Source organism: Argentina silus (assembly GCF_951799395.1).
Source record: "Argentina silus genome assembly, chromosome: 2".
Taxonomy (NCBI): Eukaryota; Metazoa; Chordata; class Actinopteri; order Argentiniformes; family Argentinidae; genus Argentina; species Argentina silus.
Window position 1 is genome coordinate 22,338,048 of NC_139656.1, and position 25,043 is coordinate 22,363,090.

The 25,043-nt window shown below is 44.5% G+C and overlaps 3 protein-coding genes across 3 annotated transcripts; all 3 read right to left on the bottom strand.

Moving 5' to 3' along the window:
- Positions 1-288: 288 nt before the first annotated feature.
- On the bottom strand, positions 289-5,606 carry fermt3a (FERM domain containing kindlin 3a). The gene is made up of 15 exons (XM_083687167.1): positions 5,537-5,606; positions 4,757-4,881; positions 4,278-4,511; positions 3,943-4,059; positions 3,563-3,731; positions 3,304-3,406; positions 3,095-3,202; positions 2,729-2,860; positions 2,594-2,643; positions 2,104-2,228; positions 1,761-1,867; positions 1,365-1,580; positions 1,129-1,253; positions 869-1,010; positions 289-768 (listed from the first exon to the last, which is right to left on the bottom strand). The coding sequence occupies exons 2-15, from the start codon at positions 4,878-4,880 to the stop codon at positions 589-591; spliced, it is 1,932 nt and encodes a 643-aa protein (XP_083543293.1). The 5' UTR covers position 4,881; positions 5,537-5,606; the 3' UTR covers positions 289-588.
- Positions 5,607-6,564: 958 nt separating this feature from the next.
- stip1 (stress-induced phosphoprotein 1) lies at positions 6,565-13,147 on the bottom strand. Its single transcript, XM_083687200.1, has 14 exons — positions 13,116-13,147; positions 11,867-12,076; positions 11,626-11,767; positions 11,062-11,203; positions 10,682-10,847; positions 10,387-10,513; positions 9,796-9,898; positions 9,340-9,460; positions 9,123-9,219; positions 8,817-8,941; positions 8,643-8,679; positions 8,435-8,538; positions 7,983-8,158; positions 6,565-7,856 (listed from the first exon to the last, which is right to left on the bottom strand). The coding sequence occupies exons 1-14, from the start codon at positions 13,122-13,124 to the stop codon at positions 7,784-7,786; spliced, it is 1,632 nt and encodes a 543-aa protein (XP_083543326.1). The 5' UTR covers positions 13,125-13,147; the 3' UTR covers positions 6,565-7,783.
- Positions 13,148-22,738: 9,591 nt separating this feature from the next.
- flrt1a (fibronectin leucine rich transmembrane protein 1a) lies at positions 22,739-24,832 on the bottom strand (the record flags this gene model as incomplete). Its single annotated transcript, XM_083687154.1, has 1 exon — positions 22,739-24,832. The coding sequence occupies one exon, from the start codon at positions 24,830-24,832 to the stop codon at positions 22,739-22,741; it is 2,094 nt and encodes a 697-aa protein (XP_083543280.1).
- Between the last annotated feature and the right edge of the window lie 211 nt (positions 24,833-25,043).

A 25,043-nucleotide genomic window follows, 5' to 3' on the forward strand; every position in this document is an offset into this window, starting at 1 on the left:
GTACAGAATCACATCACACACCTGTGACTAATTTATGCCCCTGTCTAAACTAAAAAAGGCCTAAGTATAGTGTATAGGCCCTACATAGACCACAGCAGTTTTCTGTACAGTAGACCTGCATATCATGAATATAAAACATTGAATCAGGCTTAAATAGAAATAAAATACACACACACGCGCACACACACACACACACACACACACACACACACACACACACACACACACACACACACACACACACACACACACACACACACACACACACACAATAATAATGGCCTCACGTTGAATAGTACTTATTCTTTAATAGCCTACATGAATTATACATTATTACACAGACATGAACAACTACATTGAGTTTTTTTTTGTTTTAACTTGATTCATCTTTAGTAAATGTCTTACTTTCAGATCTGTGGACTTAGTTCATATGGTTGAACTGACCACTTATAGTGCTCAGACATTGATTGAAAAAAATAAGAAGATGGACAAGCTATTTGATTGGTTCAGATATGTCAGTCAGTAGCCTACCAAAACATAAAGACAGTATTGCGCAATCTGAGTTTCCAACGTCTCTCTCATGGATGTTTAGAGGGCCTCATGACCACCCGTCAGTTTGTAAAACAGCTCCTGGTTTAACGTCTCAGTTTGCTCTCGGCTGCGTGTGGACATGAAGATGTAGCCCCCAATGTACTCATGCACGATCTTGCAGGTAGCAGTCACACAGCTAAAGGCAATGTTCACATTGCCATTGAACTCGATGGCCACCTGGATTAAAGAAAATAAGATAGGTGATCTAACTGAACACATACCTGTACAGTAGACAGATAAACTAATGCAGTAAGAGGAAGACGGTGAGACAGCCTACCTGTTGAATATCCCAGTTGACATTCCACTGCCTCATGCTGTTGTACCTCCAGGTCTTCACCACATCCCCTATGCTGAGGTCAATGCGGATAAGACGATTGTTGGCAATGCCAAGGACCTCGTCTCTACGGCATCCCTTAAACCTGTGTGTGTTAATGCAGTGAATACGTAACATGGGGGTCATTTGAAGTTAGATTTTGTGCAATAAAAGGACTGTACTGCGATGTGAACAAAAGCATACAACATTCAAACTTCTCTTACTTCACCACAAAATAAGAGACCCCAAAATCAGGTAGAGCCTGCCAGATCTGAAGAAACTTGAGGAGGGCGTCTGTTAGAGAGAGGTGGGCCACATTCTGATAGGCTTCCAGGATGCGAGGTGTTAGCTGACAGGGCAGAGAAATGGTTGGAATCACTGGAGTGTAAATGTTATATTTGCTTCGTACATTGTACAATATTCCTAGATTTCTCTCTTCAAAAGTCAATGTGATTGTTACCTGTTTGGCCTTATACTTCTTCTGGTAGCGTGTGGATACCAGGCTGTGTGGGTTGATGCTCTCATCTGTCTGAGCAGTATTAGCCCCTGCAGTGGTGCGCTGCATGGCGAGAAAGGACTGGATATTCTCCACCTCACTGGAGAAGGAGCTGTCTGCTAGTGTCCTCCCCTTGGAGGCTAGACGGCAAGCTGCCATCCACCTGCTGTACTGCAGCTCCTAATGAGAGGAGAAGCATGGCTATCTGTGAGGATGAACTCACCAGTGGAAACGTAAAATCATCCATTCTGTACATAGCAGTACACTGATATGTAGATATTGAAATGGTTAACTATTACTGTAACTGTTAGGTCAGGGGAGTGTTCTCTGAAGAGAATAGGCTGAGATTGATTTCTTTACATTGTCACAGCGCAAGTAGACCTCATTCATTCCCTCAGGCCCAGGGATGAGGAGCCTGATGCAGAACTTCTGACCAGCCACACTCACGTCTGGTGACACTTCACAGCCTGAGGAGAAAATGTATATCTTACAGAACCAGTACTGACTCATTTAGCTAGTCTAAGTAATATGTAAAGACATCACATTATATTTATACAGCTACTGCTTTATAATGCACCATAGCTATATATCTTAGATGTTGATGATCTTTGGATCTGGGAATGTAAACAATACATGTGTCTCTTTGTGTGACAGTATGTGCATGTGTGTGTGCATGTTTACAGTGTGTTTTAGTATAGTTAACCTTTGAGGTTCATCTGCTGTATGGGCTCCTTGAGGCTCTCCTCTTTGCTCTTGTAGTAGGAGATGGATGTGTCCTTGAATGAGAACCAGAACTGCTTATAGCCTTTTAGAGTCAGTCTCTTTGGTCTAGGAGAGAGTGAGATAAAGTGCACCAGAATGTCAATGACAAAGCACAAGTTCACAGCAGGTGACAGTGTGTGTGTGTGTGTGTGTGCGTGTGTGTGTGTGTGTGTGTGTGTGTGTGTGTGCATGTGCGTGTGTGTGTGTGTGTGTGTATGTGTGTGTGTGTATGCCTGATCTCTGTCTTGGAGTAGGCATGTGTGTGAGTGTCTATGTCCTAAAAACTCATCCAAACTACAAAAAACTGTCATCTATCTTGTGTGGTCGATATCCAATTTAAAGTCCAAGGAGGGAAAAAGCTGCTACCGGTTGAGAGATGGATGTGTGCCTCAGTCAGCCTGAACTGATTTATGTTGTCAACCCCTGCTTACCTGAACATTTTCAGGTAATCATGCAGCTCTGGTGCTATTGTCATTGTTTCCTGTGAAGAGATAAAATCATGTATGCCATACTCAACTCAGTTTCTTTCTGCTGCCTTAAAAATCAGCCATGACCCCAGAACTTACCAGCATGTCCTCAGTGCTGACCTCTGCCTCCATCTTCACCTCTAAACACTTCAGGGCAGAGTCAAGGTCATCCATCATAGGACATGATGTCATCAACTGGGGCTCTGACAGAGACACCTTACCAATGTGGTACTGAGGATATTGCACACATAAACACACACACACGCACGCACGCACGCACGCACGCACGCACACACACACACACACACACACACACACACACACACACACACACACACACACACACACACACACACACACACACACACACACACACACACAGAAAGAGAGCATGAAAGAAAAGACCTAGATATTTGTGAACGCTTCAATGGGAATGCTTCAATCAGTTATGCCCTTATTATGTACCTGAAGGGCAGCAAAAATCATCATCTCTTCCTCTGTGCAATCAATGTCTTCCAGCAAGATAGCCCAGCGAGCCTGTTCATACAGCTGGGTCAGACGGACTGCATCATACTGTAAAGATGGTAGAGGACAATGCAGACAGATTACAAACTGCCCAATTCATGACCGAATCAAAAGCTCTTCAGAGAGTTTGTGTTTGTATGGGCACCTACCTTGGGCACCAGGTCATGGAAGCAGTAGTATTTGAAGCGCAGCAGCAGCCTGTCATTCTCCTGCACTCCCTGCTGGAGTAGAGAACGGGACGAGTCCAGCCATCTAAAGAGAACATTCATTACACATTCACAACACAAAAAGAAAAAAAAGAAAAACATCATTAGCTGCATACAAGCTTAGTCACACAGATTTAATTTTCACACACACACACACACACATAATTGTCACTCACGCACGCACGTACACACATACTGTTACCTGTTATGAATTTGTGCTTTGTCCATAACGCTGGTAGAGCAGTGCATCTTAGTGATTGTCTCAGGAGCAGGTGCAGGTAAGCTGACAGACAACACCTTATACACAGCCTCAAACTGGGGCGAGTCCGCAAAGTGCACAGGCATGCCATTGGACAGGGTGAGAACTGGACCTGTCATTACACATGAGGCATATATGTAACATGATTATATGAGTTTTGGTATGAAGATGATTTTGCACACCTGTCAGAATAATGGGATTGTTTTTAGAATAATCACAATGACAAAGACATCAGGACAAATAATAATAAATGACAAAGACATCAGAACTGAAACCCTACTGTCCTTAATAAGTATGCCGATTCAGAAATTCAGTCTAATTACCTGATGTTAACTGAAGACTTGTGATATCATATACATCCTCTTCTGACTCCTTCTCTCTTTTCTTTTTTTTCACTTCCACTGGCCGCAACAAGGAAAGCTCCTCTGGGTGACGTACATCTGAGAATGACCAGAGGAAACAACATTAAGGGTTGCCTGAAAGTCACTTACACTCCAGCAGCTAGCTACCTGCTAGTCATGTACTGATTCACATCAGCAACAATAACAATGATCATTTTCCTATGATAATCAATACTTCCCCTTTGAAACGAGAACAAGAAACTCTCTCATGATATGGTATAACAGCCATGTACCTCATGTCCCATCCATTTACTTACTCAGCAAGCGACAGATTCCCATGATGGTTTGGAAGACTGGACTAGAGAAGCAGGCCGGAAGCTTAAGGATCACCCCATTGGGCAGGCCCAGTCTCAGGGGTTTGTGCTGGGGTGTGAGGCTCAGACGAGCATCAGCGTGGATCCCACACTTATCAAGGGTCCAGGACGACTGGAGCAGCCACCGCTGCTTCTGCTCCCACCAGAGGGCATGGTCCGACCAATCCTTCATGATCTCTTTGGTAGACAGAAGGAGGGGGTATCTGGTGATGGACTCTCTGTCAAATATGTTGTTTTCCTGTTTTTTTTTTTTTTTATATCATTTTAGAATTAATGTTATGATGTCAGGTACCCAGAATATGTGATCATGTTCACAACCTCAACATACTTCAAAAAAGAAGAGATGTGTTCTGAAAATGTACTGCAGCTTAAAGATTAATTCCATGGATCGAAGTTGTGGTGTACATTGGTAGGGAACTCACGTGTCTTCTCCACAATTTTGAGAATGACGCCCCCAATATGCAAGTCAGAGGTCACACTAACTTTCAGGGATGGGGCCTCTGGGCCAAGCTCCTCCACCGTCACTGATAGATCCCAAGCAGCCATACTTACAAAGAGAAAATAGAACCTCTGATCAGTACTATTATTGAAGTATCACTCATTTATTTTCCCATGACAAACTCTGCTTGACTGCTTATGGTTATTAGAACAAAGAAAATCGACTTTCTTTCAATATCTGTACTGTAGTGAGGCCAATTACAGGTAATAAGTCTTCTCCTTCTCAGCTGTTCCCAACATAGAATCACTTAGAGTTGTAATAATGTACTCTACATTGTAGAACTATGAGAGTTTTATATTATTATTATTAGTATTAATAATTAGTATTATAGAGTTGTAATAATGTACTCTACATTGTAGAACTTGATGTTGTAAGGACACAAAAAGATTTGCTGAGTGACCAAAACCAAATGACTTCCTCTAAATAAATAACCCTTTACCCATCAATCTGCACAATGCGTCCCTGTCCAAGCTTTCCAACCTGCCCCTTCAATGAATACATGAGTAGCAACAAGTTTTTTGCTTTACTCAGATATGGATTAAGCCACTTTCATAGTATAGTATTATAATAGGCATGATAAAATCTGACATCAGTAAGCCACTGCTATTCAGAAGGTAGATTATTTTACTGTTCTGTACACATGGCAACTATGCCAACTTGAGCATCTCTACTCCCTACCATTGAGAACATTTCGCTGCCTTACCTATTATGAAGTTCCAATTTCTTTCTTCAGAGGTTAACAACAGGTGCACTCCTCTCTACCACTGTCTGGCTGCCTCTATGCTGCTTGTGAAATGAGTGAGCCACTTCCTCTTGCCTTCTCATTCTGTCTTAAAGTCTGTGGTCTCATCCTGTATGAGAGCAAATGTCAAGTAAGAAATTAATCTTCTGCTTTGACAGGCTATATGCTATAACTAGGGCAATGTGTGGCTTGGAAGGGGGAGTTATGATACTGTTATGATAGATGTCTGAGCAACTATTGTGGCAGTTTGATCTACCATACTAAAACTCAAATATCAACACATAAGAATAGATAATGGTGAGTTGTATGCACTTTGTAATATAGACAAGTGTCTACACAAACTGTTAGCAAACAGTAAAGTATGTTAGTGACAGGTCAATTGGGTGAATGTAGAGTACAGGCACTTTTGAGGGACTGGTGAGTTACGACCTCTAGTGGTCGAATATGTAGTAGTTGAATGAAAATAGAAATAAATCTTGTTTTAAAGGTAAAGGTGCAATCTATAATTCAAACAACAACTCCACTTTTTTAGTAAACAGCTGAGGGATGGGTCCAGAGAAATGTAACTGATGTCAATTTCATAGACCAAGCTATGGATGCAAGGACTGACCATCCATGAGATCAGAATTAGTTTTAACCATGTTTTGAAGGTATACAGTGTTTGTTTACAATTGCATGGAGTAAAACAAGTCTATTTGGGTTCTGATGAGGTAAGACAGTGAGACTGAAGTTACATTCTTCAAGAATCAATGGCTAAATATCATTAATTTAAAAGTTCAAAAACCGATGTACCAAGCACAGATGGTCATTTAAAAGGAATTATTGCACTGAAGTAATTAGTATCCTTCTTTAGAATATAATTTGTATAATAGATGTGGGCTTTTTGATTATGTAGACTGCAACTCAAAATCCAAGACATCCATGCTAAACAGTGCTAAAATAGGAAAAACAGGTGGAAGGACACAACCACACAGACACTGATGGAACTTAGAAATACATTCAGATATATTTTGCAGAACAGGATTAATTTCACTTATACGTTACACTTCTGGGGCTTTTGTCTTTGACATATAACATCATGTGTGAGGGTGCCACATTTGATACTGGACAGGCTGTGTTATCATGGGACTCGTGTGATCAAATCTCCCATATTTACTTTTCTACTGAATTTATGTGGCACCGTGTCATAAAGAACTCTAGCAGACCAAGGCTATAGTGAAATGCTGAAATGAGGCTTGAAGGAACCAGTACATATATTTCACAGAATCCTCCCCCTTCCCTTCCTCCATTAAGAAACCAGACCAAACATTCTAAGATATGATATTGCAGGCCTTGTGTGCCCTGGGGTCGTTATTAATAGCACCAAATAGCCTGTATGTTTTCTTCCTGCTCTGCATTGATATCAGGCAAAAGGTTTTTATTGAGATGAGAAGACATGAAGTGCGAAAGGAGTGTTTAACGTCCACACAAAGCTTGCCCATCTGATCCCAGGACCAGAGCAACAGAATCATGTGACAGGACAGCATCTATTTCTAAAGACCTGGAAAATACAGTCATTTGAGCTTGGAAGGCAGTCTCTCTCTCTCTACTACACCAACACAACTGCATTGACCTGTAATGAATGATGACCGCCTCCTGGCTGAGACAAAATGTCATCGTGGTCAGGCTCCCTATATAAATATTGAGCGTTTAATGTGATCCCTTGCAAAAACCCTTGCAGGTTTTAAAGTGCGCCAAGAAAGTGAAAATGAAGCAACCATATCGCACTTTGACGCCTCCGTTCAATATCCAACAGAGGGCCACTGAAACGACATTACTGTCAGTGGTCATTAACTGCTGAATGCAGCCACCTCGTCGGGCTAAGCAAGGCGCTGGCGTCGTCTATTAACCCTGTAACAGGTGTTGGACAATGACTGGGATTATCTGGGATATATTTTCCAATATAATTCAAATTCTGACAGTTCCATGGTGCTTTTTACATTTGCAGATGAGGAAGAGAGTTGGTGCTTTTCATTTTAAGTAAAGTCTCATGAGGGCCGTAATATGAGAACAAATTATTTGCAGGTCTAATTTTTAGCAAAATGGGGTAGAATATAAGTCTGAGGGTGGAAGAGGTGGGGGACGGTTATATTTGGAGGGAATGGCATCTTGATCCTCTGTGGTCTTGCTGTTTCTTCATGGGTTTGGGCCCGTTCCTCTCCTCTCTCATCACCGGATGGCTATCAGTCCCACATCTATTAGTTTCTGGATCTTCTGAGCAATGACTGGATTCCTTAAGTGACTGAGAGCGTACGGAAAAGAGGGAGAGAGAGAAAATAGAAGACCTTTTAACTCCACAATCATTCCATCCATGACAGTGTGTTATGACATAGTAAGTGTGTTGAGTGCGTGTAGCTGGCTTGCTTACTCGCTGAGCGCCTGTGGGTCCTTCTGCATCTGCTCCAGGATCATGCGCATGGCTGGGTCACTCATAATCTGCTGCACCTCGGGGTCGGACATGGCCCTCCTCTTCACGTCCTCCGGGCTGTCGTTCCGCACACTAGCCTGGATCATCATGCAGCGCTGAATGCCCTCTGTGGCCTCCTGCACCGGGAAGAGGACACACGTGTGTGTGTGTGTGTGTGTGTGTGTGGGGGGGGGGGTGTAAGGAAAGCAAGACAGATGTCATGGTCAACCATTTGCCACACACCAACAGCCTCTCAATGATGCCAACAAGAAGGTGAAAAGCAACTGAAAATCCTTTGTTTAAACTGAAATACTAAGCATGAAATCTAAACAATTCCTGAAGTCAAATTCTAAGGAAAGTGAAAAATTGTAAATAAATAATTTAGAGAAATAAAAAAACTTGTCATACTGTACCTTGGAAGTAGAGTCAAGCTCCAGCGCCTTCTGGTATGCATCCATAGCTTTGGTGAAATCCTTCATGGCCTCCAAGGCAGCTGCTTTGCGTGTGTAGCCTTTAACTGTGGAGAGACACATAAAATAAGGTGAGGTCAGGGAGGAGTCCTCTGAAGGGATGTTTTTGATCCTTTTAACACACAACAGTTCTTCAATGTTGGATACGTACTGAATGTGGGGTCAAGTTTGATGCAGTCCTCGCAATCCTACACGATAGAGGAAGAAGGGAGGGGGAATCTGTCAGTCATTTATATAACAGTGAATATCATCAAGTTTGTGTATATCTGTTAATGGTGACGAGGATGAAGTTTGTGTACATGCATGGCTACGTGGCGTACTGTACCTTGAGGGCAAGCTGGAACTCCAGCAGCTTTGTGTAGCAGGCAGCTCTGTTGCTGAAGAGCTTGGCATCGTTGGGGTTCCTCTTGATGGCCTCAGAGTAATGTTTCATGGCTGCAGGGTAGTCTCCTGAGGAACAGGGGGTGCGCAGACAGCATGTCAGATATCCAGAGATGACCAAGAAATCTTTGTTTAACCCCTGCTTGCTAATATAATAACTTCTATGCAGGGAATTAGCCTTATTAGCCTATTCTCCATGCCATAAAAGCCTTATAAAATGTTGATCCTCATTTGACCAACACACACGCACCTTTCTGGAAGGACTCGTTGCCCTTGTTCTTCTCCTCCAGGGCTACCTCTGGGTTAATGTAGGCCAGTTTGTCCTGCTCCTTCAATATCTTCTCCGCCTACAGAAAGAAAAAAAAAGGTACCATGAGACAAGTTACAAGTATCAGTAAATGTATTGACCCCAGCATAATCTATCCCGACACCCTTCCGTCGGTCAGGGCCAACGACACACACTGTACCTGCTGGCACTTCTTTAGAACATCAGGGACACGGTGCTCCGTCAGACTCTTGTTGAAAGATTGGACTGCCTCAGAGTATTTCTCCTGCTTGAAGTACGAGTTACCAATCCTGGCCAAGGCCCTGAGAGACAACAAGAGTGATTAAGAGAAACAGTAAGCATCGGGTGTATGCACTTAAATTAGAAAGCTGGGTGACTCAGGCTCTGACATCACTCCAGCTTCCCCTGTTTAAAAACAGAACTATCCGAATGTGACGTGATGAGAACGGTGACTGTGACAGTCTAATTGGCTTCTTGTTCAGGGGACCTCATCTAACAAGGTTTAGGCAGCACTCCTTGATGGATCCACAGTGTACACTGTTCTAGATCCACCACAGTTGGAACCGTAGTGGGTGACTCACTTAGGTTCCATGTAGCATTGTGTCAGTGAGTGATGCACGATTGAGGCGGAACTCACTTGGCAATCTGTCTGTAGTCCTCCCGGTTCTCTCTGCCCACATCAATGGCCTTCTCACACAACTCCCTACACTTGACATACTCCCCCTTCTCAAAGTACACAGCTAGAACGGAAACAGGGAAGAAAGAAAGAGAGGCTTTTAGTGGTAACACAACCACCGCATTTCCCACTCATCTGATTTTACAGATCATAAATGCATTCTCTTGAATCGTAGGAAAGCTTAGTCATTGAGTAGTACATTCCTAAATATGAGTTTCCCATAAAAGATAATTATTATTGCCGAGAGGCACCTTAAAATGATATTCTGCCCTTGATCAAACAAGCTTGCTTACTTATCCATACATGACTCAGGTCAAGGGAATTAATTCCACAGCCAAATAATTCTACAGATGAAATTACAAGATTATTTCTTCATATAAAGAGCAGATAAATAAGATGTTGGGCAGATAAATATGGGAAAACTCCTGAAAGGTTGTTTTGCAAACTGTGTTATTGGACTAAAAACAAGACTTGAAAGAGTTCATATTTTAAATCATTTATGCACACGTGTCCTCTGCTTGTTTGTCTTGCAGCACATTAGCAATTCTATACCTGCTTGATTAGAAATATAAGCCATGTTGGTGGGGTCATGCTTGACGGCCTCTTCATAATGTTTCAGTGCAGTGGCAAAGTCCTTCTTTTTGTATGCATTGTTGCCAAGCTCCTTCTCCTTCAGAGCCTGAGAAAGTACAATGGAGATTTGAAGGGTTTAGGAAAAAATGCTGAGATCAATAGACACAGCACACATATTTCTGAATGCTAGGAGGAGAGTCATGCACATAAACAAAATTCTGTCATCACCCTCACTATGAGTCTTTGAAATAACTTAAAATCTGGTTTGGTTTACTTGTCTCTTGTTCTCAGGTAGGTCCTCCTCTTTGGGAGGGGGCGGCTGGGTCTGTTTAGGTTTGGGGGGTGGAGGTGGAGCGGGCTCCTCATCTTCATCCATCCCAGCGAGGTCTAATCCCAGCAGTACAGAGAGAGTGGTCATTACTCTAGGGTCCTGCAGCTTCCTACAGACATTGAGACAGAGGTGTTTGATTCAAACCATAGAATGTTCTCAGAAATGTCATAAGGAATTGCATTGTCCTTATGACTACAGTCAGAGATGTGTGTCAATACAGTCTATACTGATTGTGTTTTATGTTAGACAAGCAACTGCAAACCCCGAAAAAATACATACAACACTGAGGTGCAGACAAGTGGTATCCATGGAAACACACTCACGTGCCCAGTTCAGATGGCTTGTCCCTGAGCTGCTCCAGGAGCTCTCTGTACCCTGGATCTGACATCAGGGCATGAGTCCGAGGGTCACTCTCCAGCTTCTCAAACATGTTGGGCATGGAAAAGGGGTTCATCATCTTTTTTTCTGGTGGGGCAAGGTGAGATAACAATCACAACTCAGGATGCTGTTGTTTCCTAAATGGTGAAATCAATATTTACACAAATATCCTCGAATAAAAGCTGGCAATCTATTCTTTATCTTGTTCTTTTCATATTAATGTTTTGATTTCAAATCAAAACTTTTGGAGTCGTTCCAAAAGAATAACAAATGGTTCACTGTCCAAATTCTTATGCAGGACACTGTATAACAGCATGCAAGATGTTGTTATGCTTTGCTTTTTAAACACCATCATTGGTAACATATTTGTTCCTCTGCCTACATCAGAGGTTCACACAGGCCACCACAACTTAATCTAAAAACAACTACATTACATCACAAGAGATAATTTGCTAGCAGATACATTAAGAAAGCAATTGGATATGTGCAGTTGTGACCACATTCTCTACCTGCTAGCCGGGCCTCTATGTTCTGTAGTCCCTCCTTCAGCTGTTGATTGCTGGGCTCTTCTCTTAACCCCTCTTGGTATGTCAGTTTGGCATCCTCAAACCGTCCAAGGAACTCAAGGGCTGCAGCTTTTCGTGAGTAGCCCTGTGCAAGCAAAGTTCAGAGACGGAGGCATGTCAGTTCTAACAATAACCTTTGACAAGGCCATCCTGACCGAACAACTGCATGGTGTTGTCACCTCACCTTGCCCCAGTCGGATTTAATCTTGATGGTCTGACAGGCGTCCTGTAGAGCGCTCTCGTAGTCGCCCTTCTTGGCGTGGGCAGCCGAGCGGTTGCTGAAGAGGACATGGTTTGAGGGGTCGAGGGCCAACGCTTCGGTGTAGCAGCGGACGGCCTCGTCGATCTTCCCTGCACTGAGTGCCTTGTTGCCCTGGTCTTTCAACTGTGTCACCTATGCAGGAAAGGAGGGACCTGATTAAATTCACTGTGACAATAATAATGCCCTGTGGAATCATACATGCCCAATGCAACACCTTGACAGCAGTTAAACCCCCTTCATTCCTACACCAACCCTTCTTGGCACGATTAAATGAGAACTAGGTTAACTCTGTAGTGTACTCTCGACAGTTAAATGCATACAAATACATATATTGTGGGGTGAATTGCAAATCTGAGTACTGTACTAGAGCAGGAAGATAAATAACGTCTGTAGGGCTAGCCCAAAATCAGCTGTTCTTGACATTAAGGACATGGGAACATGACATGTAGCTAGTAACTAGTAGAGCGTGGAAGACATTACTGTCATGTGTTCCCATATAAGTAAAATACAGTTATCAAGCTCATTGATTTTCAAGGTGATTGAAGACCATTGCAGTATTGCGGTGAACTAACATTTACAACCTCCTGCTGAGCGGACTGTGATTTGCATTCAGTTGACAGTTAACAAAGATAGTAACGTTAACTCACGGTTGTGAATTCAGATTGCTGTTCACAACTAGCTATGTAGCTGAGTCAGAGCTGGCAACGACAGCTGAACTGACAACTCGCTCGTTCGACCGTTTCTGCAGTGCAGTTAGCTAGCTAGTTATTACGGTTTTATGAACGGACAGGCCAGGTGAATAGGCTAGCTAGACAGCTATAACTGATTATCTAAGTTAGTTGGCGTGTTGCCTGGCTAACTAAGCCAGCTAGGCTTGTGGTGTCATAGATAACTGGTTCTGGCACGAAAGAAGTGCTCGTAGAAAAGAAAAACGAACACACAATTGACTAGCTAAATAAAACTCGCTAACCGGCTAGTAGCTAGCTAGCTAACAATGAAGCCCGAAATACTGAGTAATATGAATGCATAAGCTAGCCAACTATTGCTTACTGTTAATGGCCAAACATGTGATCATCACCACCAATACACAGACATTGTGCTAATAAAGTAATTATTTAAGAGAAATATAATAATTTTGATAATCACACTCCTGGTGACAGTTGCTACTCACTTTCTCCATGGTATGACCATGAGGTTCCAGAAACTACTGTGAAACGACACAGAATGAGCGCCGCCCCTTGAACACTATCGAGCAAGGTTGCCAGATTTTGTATTAAAAAGTCGGTGATCGTAACCAAGAACGAATACCAGATACCGAATACCAGTATGTTGTTGTGCTCACTGAAATGTTCCTTCCGATATATTGTATGCAGTATGTATTTATAAAGATTAACAGGCAATGCGTAACATTTTTGAAAAGCTAAAGCCCTACCATTTACTTGAATGGCAACCCAAGTATACGCGCAAATCTTGAACTTCCTCAATGTATATTTTCACCGCATTGATATATAATTGGTTCAATAGATGTCATTGAATACGTCTCAGCGAATCAAAAGCATATGCGCGTAGAGTGCGCTGAATAACACAAGCGTCGAAGTCATGGTTGAAGTACCGTTATCATCCAGTACATTCTAGTTCATTCCGTGGATCCATGATTTAATATATATATATATATATATATATATATAAATTATAAGGTGTACTTTTTCATATGCACAGTCATCAATAGGCCTTCAGTAGTTGATTGCATATGTGCTGGGTGGGTTTTGAAGGCTATACTATATTATCTTTATAGTGGCATGGAATATTTTGCATGTTCAGCTCCAAGCTGTACAAATGTCTTATTCATATGACACATGATGGACTTACCCTGACTTGGAGTCAATGGGATATTTTTGGGACTTAGAAGTTTGATCTTCCCTGCTCGCAGTCCTCAGAATCCCCCTGGGTGAAGGAAACACAACTTCCCAAAAATAACACCAGTGCTTACACCCCCAAAAAGACTGGAGTGGGACTGAGTCCTTTTATTATTGTAATTAAAACATTTTTTGCCTTTATTTTACGACTGGGAAGTGCGGTGCAATAAGATAGACAGACATCACAACACAGGGACACATGACAAACACAAAAGTCAATACAGAACAGTTAAAGAACAAGACAAACAGATGTCACAACATAGTGGCAACAACACAACATTTAGTAAAAACAGTCAGCATAGACAGTAGACAGTCAGCAATAATTTGATAGGATATCAGGTGATGTCCATCATTGATTTGATTCGGTAGAGTAACACATTTGTGTCAGTGAGAATGACCATGATAACATAATTAATGAGGGTAACAAGTACAGGTGTCAGAGAAAATGTCTGTGATTGAATTCTTAAAGTTAGCTCATTTCAGTCACTGGCTGCAGCAAGCTGAAAAGAGGAGCAACCCAAGGGTGTAAGAGTTTTAGGAATCTTTAACTGAATGTGACGGGCAGATCTGGTGTTGTAAGTAAAGGAGTAGCTGTGTACCAGGGATATCATGTATAGGTGAGTTGGACCTAGGAAGGTTTTGTAAGTGAACATGGACCAATGGATGTTGCACCTAGTTTGTAATGAACAGATTAGTGTAGAGTGCAGTGATTATTCTTATAAGGGACACTGGTGACAAACCTGATGGCAGAATGATAAAGCACATCTAGCTTCTCAAGGGCTCCGTTACATGCTGACCTGTAGATGACGTCCCCAGAGTCAAGCATGGGGAGGATGGTCATCTGTACTAGTGTCAACAGAGGGGGTGAAAGGTCCTGTTCCGATATAAAAATCCAAGCCTGGACTTGACCTTGGCCTGTGACTTAGAAATGTGCTTTGAAAAGGATAGAGCACTATCCAGCCATATACCTAAGTACATGTAACAGGTAACCATCTCCAGCTCTGACCCATCATAGGTGGGGATCTTACGGGTGCAAATCAGGGCTCTTTCTACCAAAAAGCATAACTTTGGTTTTGCTTGTGCTATGAACCAGGTTAAGGACAGAGAACGCCTGCTGGATGTTAAGGAAGCTTTTCTGAAGGTCTTCTGTTACAGAATTCAATTGTGTACAGAACTGTGTCATCTGAAATGAACATTTCCTTCCTACCGCTTGAGCTATGTTATTGATGTAGATGGACAATAGTGTGGGGCCTTGTATGGAACCTTGAGATACTCCCTTAGTGATGGACAAATGCAGAGACAGTACATCACACATTGCACTCTTCCAGAGACTGACAAACCAGGCAAGAGATTGTTCAATGAACCAATATTTCGTAATCTACTGACAATAATGGAATTGTCGACAGTATCAAAGGCCTTTGTTAAGTCTATGAAGACAGCAGCAGATGATTGTTTATTATCAAGAGCAGTGGTAATGTTTTTGAGGACCTTTAGCGTTGCTGTAATACATCCATGAGCAGAACGAAGACCAGATTACATAGTTGAAAAATCACCACAGTATTTAAAAGGTTGGTCAGTTACCTATTTATTCATCCAACACCTTAGATATGCATGGTAAGATAGAGATGGGCCTATAACAGTTAGGATCAGCTTGATCACCCCCCCCCCCCCCCCCCCCCCTTAAATAAAAGACACTTACCACACACTCTGACATTCTGCAGCATGTATAGAGAGGTTTAAAAAGGTGTGAGATTGGGGCTGCAATGAAAAATGGGTCTAGACCATCCAACCCTGTTGGCTTTTTACAGTCTAGTTTGAGGAGCTTGTCCAGCACCTCAGCTTCAGTAACTGACTGCAATGGTGCTGAGCCAGCGGAGGTATAGGAACTACGGTGAGTCCAGTGGGTACTGTGTCATCTGAAATGAACATTTCCTTCCTACCGCTTGAGCTATGTTATTGATGTAGATGGACAATAGTGTGGGGCCTTGTATGGAACCTTGAGATACTCCCTTAGTGATGGACAAATGCAGAGACAGTACATCATTAGACTTCACACATTGCACTCTTCCAGAGACTGACAAACCAGGCAAGAGATTGTTCAATGAACCAATATTTCATAATCTACTGACAATAATGGAATTGTCGACAGTATCAAAGGCCTTTGTTAAGTCTATGAAGACAGCAGCAGATGATTGTTTATTATCAAGAGCAGTGGTAATGTTTTTGAGGACCTTTAGCGTTGCTGTAATACATCCATGAGCAGAACGAAGACCAGATTACATAGTTGAAAAATCACCACAGTATTTAAAAGGTTGGTCAGTTACCTATTTATTCATCCAACACCTTAGATATGCATGGTAAGATAGAGATGGGCCTATAACAGTAAGGATCAGCTTGATCACCCCCCCCCCCCTTAAATAAAAGACACTTACCACACACTCTGACATTCTGCAGCATGTATAGAGAGGTTTAAAAAGGTGTGAGATAGGGGCTGCAATGAAAAATGGGTCTAGACCATCCAACCCTGTTGGCTTTTTACAGTCTAGTTTGAGGAGCTTGTCCAGCACCTCAGCTTCAGTAACTGACTGCAATGGTGCTGAGCCAGCGGAGGTATAGGAACTACGGTGAGTCCAGTGGGTAAACTTAATGCTGATATTATAGTATATTTCCACCCACCAGTTTCATCCTGGATGTCTATTCCCGTGGGTTCCCCCCATTTCCATCACTGGTCAATGTTCCCCTGTAATATTTATGTCCTCATTCCCCTTCCATACTCACAAGGTGATTATAATTACCAAGCCATGTGAGAGACCACTGCAGCCCTAGAGTCGCCTGATTGAGCTGGCAGCTTTTATCTCAAACTGCTTATTGGCAGCAGAGACCTTTAATTGCTCCAGTGCCAATCAATATTGCAGGCAGAGTGTCTCCTAATATGTAACCCATTCTGTTCTCAATCTCATGCCTCTGGATAGAAATAAATGTCTAAACAAAACATTTGATTTGAGGACAACATGTTGATGAGTCTTTTATGAAAGTTATTATAAATGTATAATTTCACAGAATGTGTGTGTGTGTGTGTGTGTGTGTGTGTGTGTGTGTGTGTGTGTGTGTGTGTGTGTGTGTGTGTGTGCGCGTGTGTGTGCACACGCACTTAACATCACAGTTCAATGCGGTAACAGTGCTGGTGTTATGAACCTTTGGATCTGTACCTTATGGTACTGTAAGTTGCCTTCCTTGCTTAGCTGCAGTTACCCCTCTATATCTGCAGGTGGTAGCAGGAGCTCAGCAAATACACTACTGGGTGTTGCCAGCAATACTTTTTTAAAATTCAAAACTAATTAATATCATACATAATGATAATGACCATAACTATATGTAATGTGAGTATGTGTGTTTGAGAAGGGGAGGGACGACAATGACGACATCAAAAACCAATGGAACTGTGTGAGTGTGTGTGTGTGTGTGTGTGTGTGTATGTATGGGGGGGGGGGGGGGGGGGGGGGTGGTTGGTTGGTTGGGTGTGTGTGTGTGTGTGTGTGTGTGTGTGTGTGTGTGTGTGTGCATGCTTAGGTAACATCACAGTTCAATGCAGTAACACTGCTGGTCTTATGCGCATGTGTGCATGTGTCAGCATAGTAATGTATATGGATATGGTATATCTGTGTAGGTGTGCAATGTATGTGGAATGTGAGTGTGTGGGTATATGGATGTGTGTGTGAGTGTTTATGACTGAGGGAAAGAGAGAGAGTCTTTCACAGCTCACTGCACAGCTAGATTGCCTGCAGAAGAGGCGACAGCAATGAGAGAAAAATGAGAGGGAGAGCAACACCCAAGAAAAAGGGAGAGCAGGACCCAAAGAAGTGATAAGAATGGCAGTAGCAAAAGTGATATATGCATGTACCATGTTCTAGACAAGGAAAAAAACCCTGGAAATGGGCAAATGACATAGGATTTGATGTGATGTGAAATGATAGTCTATAATAGGGCAAACACATGAATCTCAGAAAGAGGAGGAGGGAAGGTTAAAAAGATATACTGTATATTATGCTCTGTATTATTGAAAGCAGTGGGACTCTTGAGAGGTAAGATTGACTCTAAAGACAAATGACAAAGAGGTAAAGGAGGGGTCAGCGCCAGAGCTGTGGAGGTTGGGACTGAAACAACAACAAGGGTGGTGCTAAGTATTGGGACAGGGTGTGGGCAGAGAGAGTCAGTTTGAGTGGCGGGGGCATCGATTGATTTATTCCAGCTGTATCGATCAGCCGACAGCCCTGTCTGTGAAGGATAGCGTGAGGATTTAGACACTGGCTTGTGTAATGAATGGGGTTCCTGGAGTGGGGAGAGAAGGGTTGGCACTAAATCAGTGTGGTGTTGTGCATCCAGATGTCCCTAAGAGAGTGCATGTGTGATGTGTGTGTGTGTTTGTGATATGCCTATAAGGCCACAGAACTCTAGTAAGCCAATGCTCACATACTGTAGACTGTACTGTAGACTGCCTGTAGGATTCATCTCATCCCATCATAAAGACAAACACAGGACTGATTATACGCTGATCATTACAATCGCATTTGTGGCGGTCGAGAACTTGTACCTGCGCTTCGCTTCTCCTAATTGGACTTCTTTACACCTAATTGGCTGCATTGTATCTAGGAATCAAAACGAAATTATATCTGTTAATTCAATCCACGATTATAATCATAATATGATTTGGAATGTAATTAGACAGTGGATTCCGTTACTTTTCCAGAGCAATGGCTCAAAGGCAAGTCCTTGGGGCTTTGCTCCGAATTAAATTGGATTGACTGATTGATTTATGTATGTCAAATGAAGGACACACAGACAAAGAGAAAATCCACACAGAGTGAGAGAGGGAAAGAGGAGGGGATGGATGGATGGATGAAGCAAAGGCAGTGGATGGGGGTGGTAGTATAGAAACAGACAGAGACAAATGGAGTGTGAGAGACAGAGGGAAAGAAAATCAGACGCATGCCTGCTGACCTCACCCCTACTCTCAACTAATCAATACAGAGAGGGAGGGTGGCAGAGGAGGGGGTTGTTTTGGGGGGGGGGGGGCTGTTTGTGTCGCTCCTAATAAAGATCGGAAATAGTGACATTGGCTCGCCCCTGTCTCACCCCCCCCCCCACCCCGTCAACCTTTTGACATGTTTCTATTTAATATGGTACCCTGGTAATCCTATAAAAGACAAGAGGCCTAGAGCACTTAGACTGTCCTCTGGAAGGGTCGGGGGAAAGAGGGATAAAACGTCACTCCTGTACAAATGACTGTGTTTCCCCAGGCCTGCACATGTCTCTGTCTATTTGTCTGATTTGTTTCTTTTTGCAGTCTTTTTTGGTCATCAAAAATTGACTTGTTTTCAAAGGGGTACCTACAGTATAGCAGACCTATACATTTAGTTTATCAGTTTATCACTGATTGAGACTGAGACAAAATGGTCACTTCCCCTGTCAAACTAGCTTTGGAAAGAAAAGAGTGAAGAAAAACCTTCATTTGCAAAACATAAATAACATATTTTCAGTGGAAATGGGTTCATTGAAAGGTTGCTACCATTCTAAGCAGCTTATTTTCCCAGCAGACTAATTCATTTGTTTTTCTCCTCTCCTTGTCAGTCTTAATTGCTGTCCCTCTGTGTTAGGGCGTACAACCGTGTTTGACATAGTGCAAAGACAGTCATAAACAGAGTAATGTGAGAATGTGAGAACAGGTATTTATGTTTCAGTAGTGTGCACTGCGTGCATTTAGACAGAGAAGATTAACAACAGAGAGAGAGAGAGAGCAGTGAGTACACGGAAATCATCAAGGCTTTATCAACTGTGTAGGCGTGCAGAATGTGTCTCTCAGTGAGAGAGTGCGCATTTGCCTGTGGGATATGAGGAGGCCATAGCAGTGGAAATCAATAATTCTGTACCACAGCCCAGGGAGCTGCTGGATGTTGCTTTAGAGGAATTAGTGTGTTCTAGGACAAAACCTTAACGGTCAACTCACTCACAGGTACACCAAACAGATACAGATAAATAAGACTGAACGACAGGCAAAGGCACCCCACAGCCGCCCAACAAAACCAACACCGGACTCCACATGGCTTTGCACATCTCCCTTTTAATCACATAGAAAAGAGACATCCTTTATACAAAATAGTCCATTTTTTTCTCAGTATAACACAGAGTCCAACAAAGGAAGAGAGAGCGATGTTTCCACAGCAGCAACCGACAAAAAGTACACAGGAAAAAAGATGGAGGGTAGACAAAAAAAAGTTAGCAGTTAACTACACAGTCCTGATAACAGTCCTTCCTCCTGGAAATAAAACCAGCTGAAATCTGAATACTCTTAGAATACCAGATGCATCCAAGTCGTGTGTGGGTTTGGTGATGGGCACTCCACTGAGGGAGGGGGCATGAAGAGGCCAGACTGAAAGTGGATGTGAATGTGCAATAAATGATGATAATGATGATGTTAATGACGATAATGATGAGAACCATTTCACCCAGAAAGTGTGCTAGGTGACGGATGCCCAGATGACCCTGTTTGTGCCCTCCGTTATTGTGCAGCCAGTATTGGTTTGAGCACAGAGAGCGGTGTTATTTTTATAGAAACACAGACTAGGCAAACAAGGCTTTTCAGTCGAGCTCAAGCAGCCGCAGCAGGGAAGGAGAGACATCTGTGTTAATGGGCTGCAGGTGGAACAACTGCTGGTCTGAGTCGGCAGGAGACACAAAACCTGACACAGACACACACACACACAAAACCTGACACACACACACACACACACACACACACACACACACACACACACACACACACACACACACACACACACACACACACACACATACTCACACCAACTGCTGGTCCAGTCGGCAGGAGCAGTGAAATCTGCAGATGGTATAACATTTTTTTGCAGAATTACCATAAGTGTTCCCAGCTCTGAGATCCACACAATCTGCATACATACAAGGGTGCACACACCCATGACACACACCCATCTCTCACAACAGCCTTTAATGAGTAAACTATAAAATATCTATCATCTGTATCAATATTTCAACAACAAAAAATCTGTCAACCACAGTGTTATTGGTTCTGGTTGGACATTTTGTATTAAAAATAAAATGCACACTCCTGACATATTGTCTGAAAGAACAATGAAATCCAATCAGACAAACCAGTCAAGGAAGCACGGTTGATTTCCACATTGGAAACAGTACAGTAATAAACAGCCGATGGAGAATATTAAAGTAATGTAGAGTAGCAGGGTATGACAAACAGGTTTATGCATGGGTGATCTCCATCGTTCCAGAGCCATCATTTCTGCTCCTTCTTCTGCATTTGAATATCTCTCTCCCTCTCTCTCTCTCCCTGTCTGTCACTCTCCCCCTCTTCTCTCCCTGTTCCCGATCTGGTAAGTGCTGATTCATTTACATCTGTAGTGCCACTGGGTAGGTGAAGTGGACTATCACCAGAGCCAAATCACCCCAGTGACACGTCACGTCAGCCCAGCCACGCTCCTCCTCACCTCTCTCCACGCCCCTCAGCCCCTCCCACAGTGCAGGTCCACAGTGTTTCGGTTTGATAATCTCCCTGATTTCCCCCTCGCTGTTATTCACACATTTTGAGATTCACTGCTAAATGACTGGCTGTGTCAGTCCACAGGATGCTCCACAGAGGTCTTTTGTTCTGTTGGGATTAGTCCTGTCAGTGTACAACACATATTTCCATCTTGTAACAGAGAGGAGGTTTCCCCTTCTTTCACCCGAAAACCACCAAGTACACAGGCACAAGAGGGAGAATGGTGGTTGGACTCTTATGTCTCAAAGGGAATGGTGTGAGTCTTGGAGGGGGGTGTGTGTGTGGGGGGGGGGTTCTTCTTCTTCTTCTTCTTCTTGCACAAAAGATGAAATGTAATAAATCCATCCTCCCCATCAAAGGCAAGTGTCCTCATTGAAAAAAACATACCAAGTGCCACGCTGAGTGATTTCATCATCAAAACATGGCCACTACTGCCCAAGGACCAGTATAAGTCATCTCCCCCAAAAGATACAGGAAACAAAAACAATAAATAAAGTTAGCAGTGAGGGACTGATTAAAAAATAACAAATAGAAATAGCAGAGAACATGAGTCCTCAAACACAGTCCAGTGGATATCTATCTAAGTTAAGTATCTACAAGCCAGGGCTGCATTTAATTAAATGCACCGTTCAGTAATGACCCTCACCCTGTTGAACCACTGAATAAGACTATAACAAGTGTAGTTTAAGACACATGGTTTAGTGGGTCATTTTCAACAGAACCATTCACAGCTTTACAGAGCCCTCTTCCCAGGTAGCTGGGCAGGGCACATCAGGATAATTGAGGCATTTTGAATGGAAGGGACAAGTGGACATAATATGGCCAGCAAGTGATGAGTATTTAAGAATTGTGTCTCTTGCCTTCTTTCATTCTACGTTAACCTTTAACCAGCTGTGTTAGTGTCTCACAAGGCTTTGTACATGGAAAGCCTTGGAAAAATGAACTCTGCAGTTTCATCACAGCATGGACATTCTTCTCCTCCCATGTCTCACTGAGAGGGAGAACAGTGGCGAAAAACTACACTGATCATTACGAAGGGTGTGGAAGAAAGCAGTCTGTATCAACACCTGTAATGGGGCATACACTCCTGCTGCTCTGTACAGCGCGCTGCTTCCTGCAGACATTGGAGCCAATTAAATGAATAGTTTCAGTGCAGTGAACAGCAGGCTAAATTGGAATGGGGAGACCAGAAGAAGAAGGCACAAAGGGGTGCTTCAGAAGAACCCATGCGAGAGAAAAGGACTGTGCATCTATACAGTACATCTAGAACAGTGTGGTCCAGGGCAAGGTCTATCACGTGTAGGAGTAGTCTATATCTGGGATCCCACCTTCTCTATAGCCACGGTTGGTGCCGTACCCTGCGTTGGACACATTGTGGGCACCCTTGTAGGTGCCGGTGCCATTGGAAGGGTATATAGTATGAATGATGTAATCCTCCCGTAGGGGCTTAGGCTGCAGGGGCTGCCGGGCAGCCATAGGGGTCATCTGGAACCCAGGGCCTCGGATCTCCAGGATGGTGGTGTCCTTCTTGGTGCCAGATTCAATGTAGTCATCGTAGGTCTTGCCCTTCCTGGCACCACTGCTGCGGCTGTAGTGGTCACGAGATGACAGGCGTCCCGCCCGGTGACCGTACCAGCAGAAGATGGCGAATATGAGGGCCAGGGAGACGATGGCTGTAGCCCCGCCGATGATTCCCGCCAGGGGCAGTGTGTTCATGTGCTCCGACTCCTGGTCATCCTCCTGGCCCACTTCTGGCTGATTGGGGTCTGTGGTTTCAGCTTTAGCACACACTGGAGCCTCATCGGAGTCACTGTCTCCGCCCGTCATGGTACTTTTGCCCCCCGAGCTGGCAGCAAGGGGCACCATGCAGATGATGTAGCTAGAGCGTGGGTGCAGGGAGGTCAGCAGGTACTCGCGGCGGTCACCCCTCACTAGCGTCTCTGTAATGGAGCCCATGGCGGCCGTGGTGCCCAGCCGGAGCCAGCTCAGCCTGAAGGAGGAGGTGGGCTGGGCCACGCTCCAAGTGACACGGATGCTGTCGTGAGCGAGGGGCTTCACATTCAGGGCCAGGCTCTTGCCCACGCCGCTGCTGCCGAGGGTGTAGTCCAGACCAGAGTCGGGAAGCCCGAGGCCAGGCCTCTTGGAGCGGAGGGTGAAGAGTGAGCCCTGTGGGGGGGAGAGGGTGGTGGAGCTAGCAGCGACTCCCCCTCCTACTCTGTCTCTGCCCCCACTGCCTGTGGCCCCTGCCCCAGCTCCAACAGGCCCAGCCCCAGTTACCTCACACTCCTCCATCTGGCTGCTGAGGTCCTTGAGGGCCATGTCTCTCACCCTCTCTGGCCCCTGGCAGGTGAGGCCCCTCACAGTGATGGAGTTGCCGCGAGCATGCAGCCAGTCATGCAGCCAGCGTAGGTTACAACCACAGTGCCAGGGATTACCCCGCACCAGCAGTTGTCCCAGGCTGTCTAGGTCCCTGAACAGCCCCCGAGGTAGGGTGGTCAGGTTGTTCCCAGACAGGTCCAGCCTCTGCAGCCTGCGCATGCTGTCCAGGGAGCCCCGGGGCATGTGGGTCAGGGCATTGTCCTGCAGGGAGAGCCGCTGCAGGTGGGCACTGGGCAGGTTGAGGGGTGGAGTCTGCAGGGAGTTCCGCACCAGGGACAGCTCCGTCAGGTTAGAGAGGCGGGAGAACGTGTCGTCTGCGATGCGCTGGTTGGCCAGGAGGTTTCCGTCCAGGACGAGGCGTCTCAGGGAGGACAGGCCGCGGAAGGCGTGGGTGGGGATGGTGGAGATGCGGTTGTCGTCGAGCCGAAGCTCCTCCAGAGAGGCGGGGAGCCCTGAGGGGATGCTGGAGAGGTGGTTGCGTGAGAGGAAGAGCAGACGCAGCCGTGGGTTGTCAACGAAGGCCTGGTCCTCAATGCTGACTGTGGAGACAGAGTTGTCATCCAGGTGGAGTTTCTCCAGCAGGGGCATGCGGGCCAGGGCGGTTCGGGGAAGTGTACGAATGTTGTTGTCCTGCAGATGCAGCTCGCGGAGGGAGGGCGGCAGGTGCACGGGGAAGTCGTCCAGCTCGTTGTCGTACAGGTAGACCACGCGGACAGTGAGCTGGTGCTCTAAGGAGGTGGGGAGCCCTGCATTGTCTATGTGGTTGTTCTGAAGGTAGAGGACGCTGGCGGTGGGGGGCAGCGGAGGGATGGAGCTCAGACCACGGTCATTGCAGTAGATAAAGTCCTCGTCACATCGGCACACGGAGGGACACACGATGTCCCCCTCTCCGTCTCCGTACCCCTGCGCCGTGGCAGCAGCAAACTCCAGAACCTCAGCCAATAGAGTCAGGCAGAGTAAGAGCAGGAAAAGCCAATCACGCAGCTCAGCCACGCCCTCAGGTGCCATGGTGCTGATGATGATGGACTTCTTCTCCTTTTCTGTGTCAACCGCTTTGATTGTTGAATCCTGCTGATGGTCTCACGTTAGGTGGATTCCTTCGAATCTAGAGAGAATCAGAAAGACACATTTTATTGAGTGACCTGATCTCTACGAGGGTTTCATTGAAATTTCAAGGGCACTGAAATGCCAAGATATAACAGTCAGCTCCACAATGAAC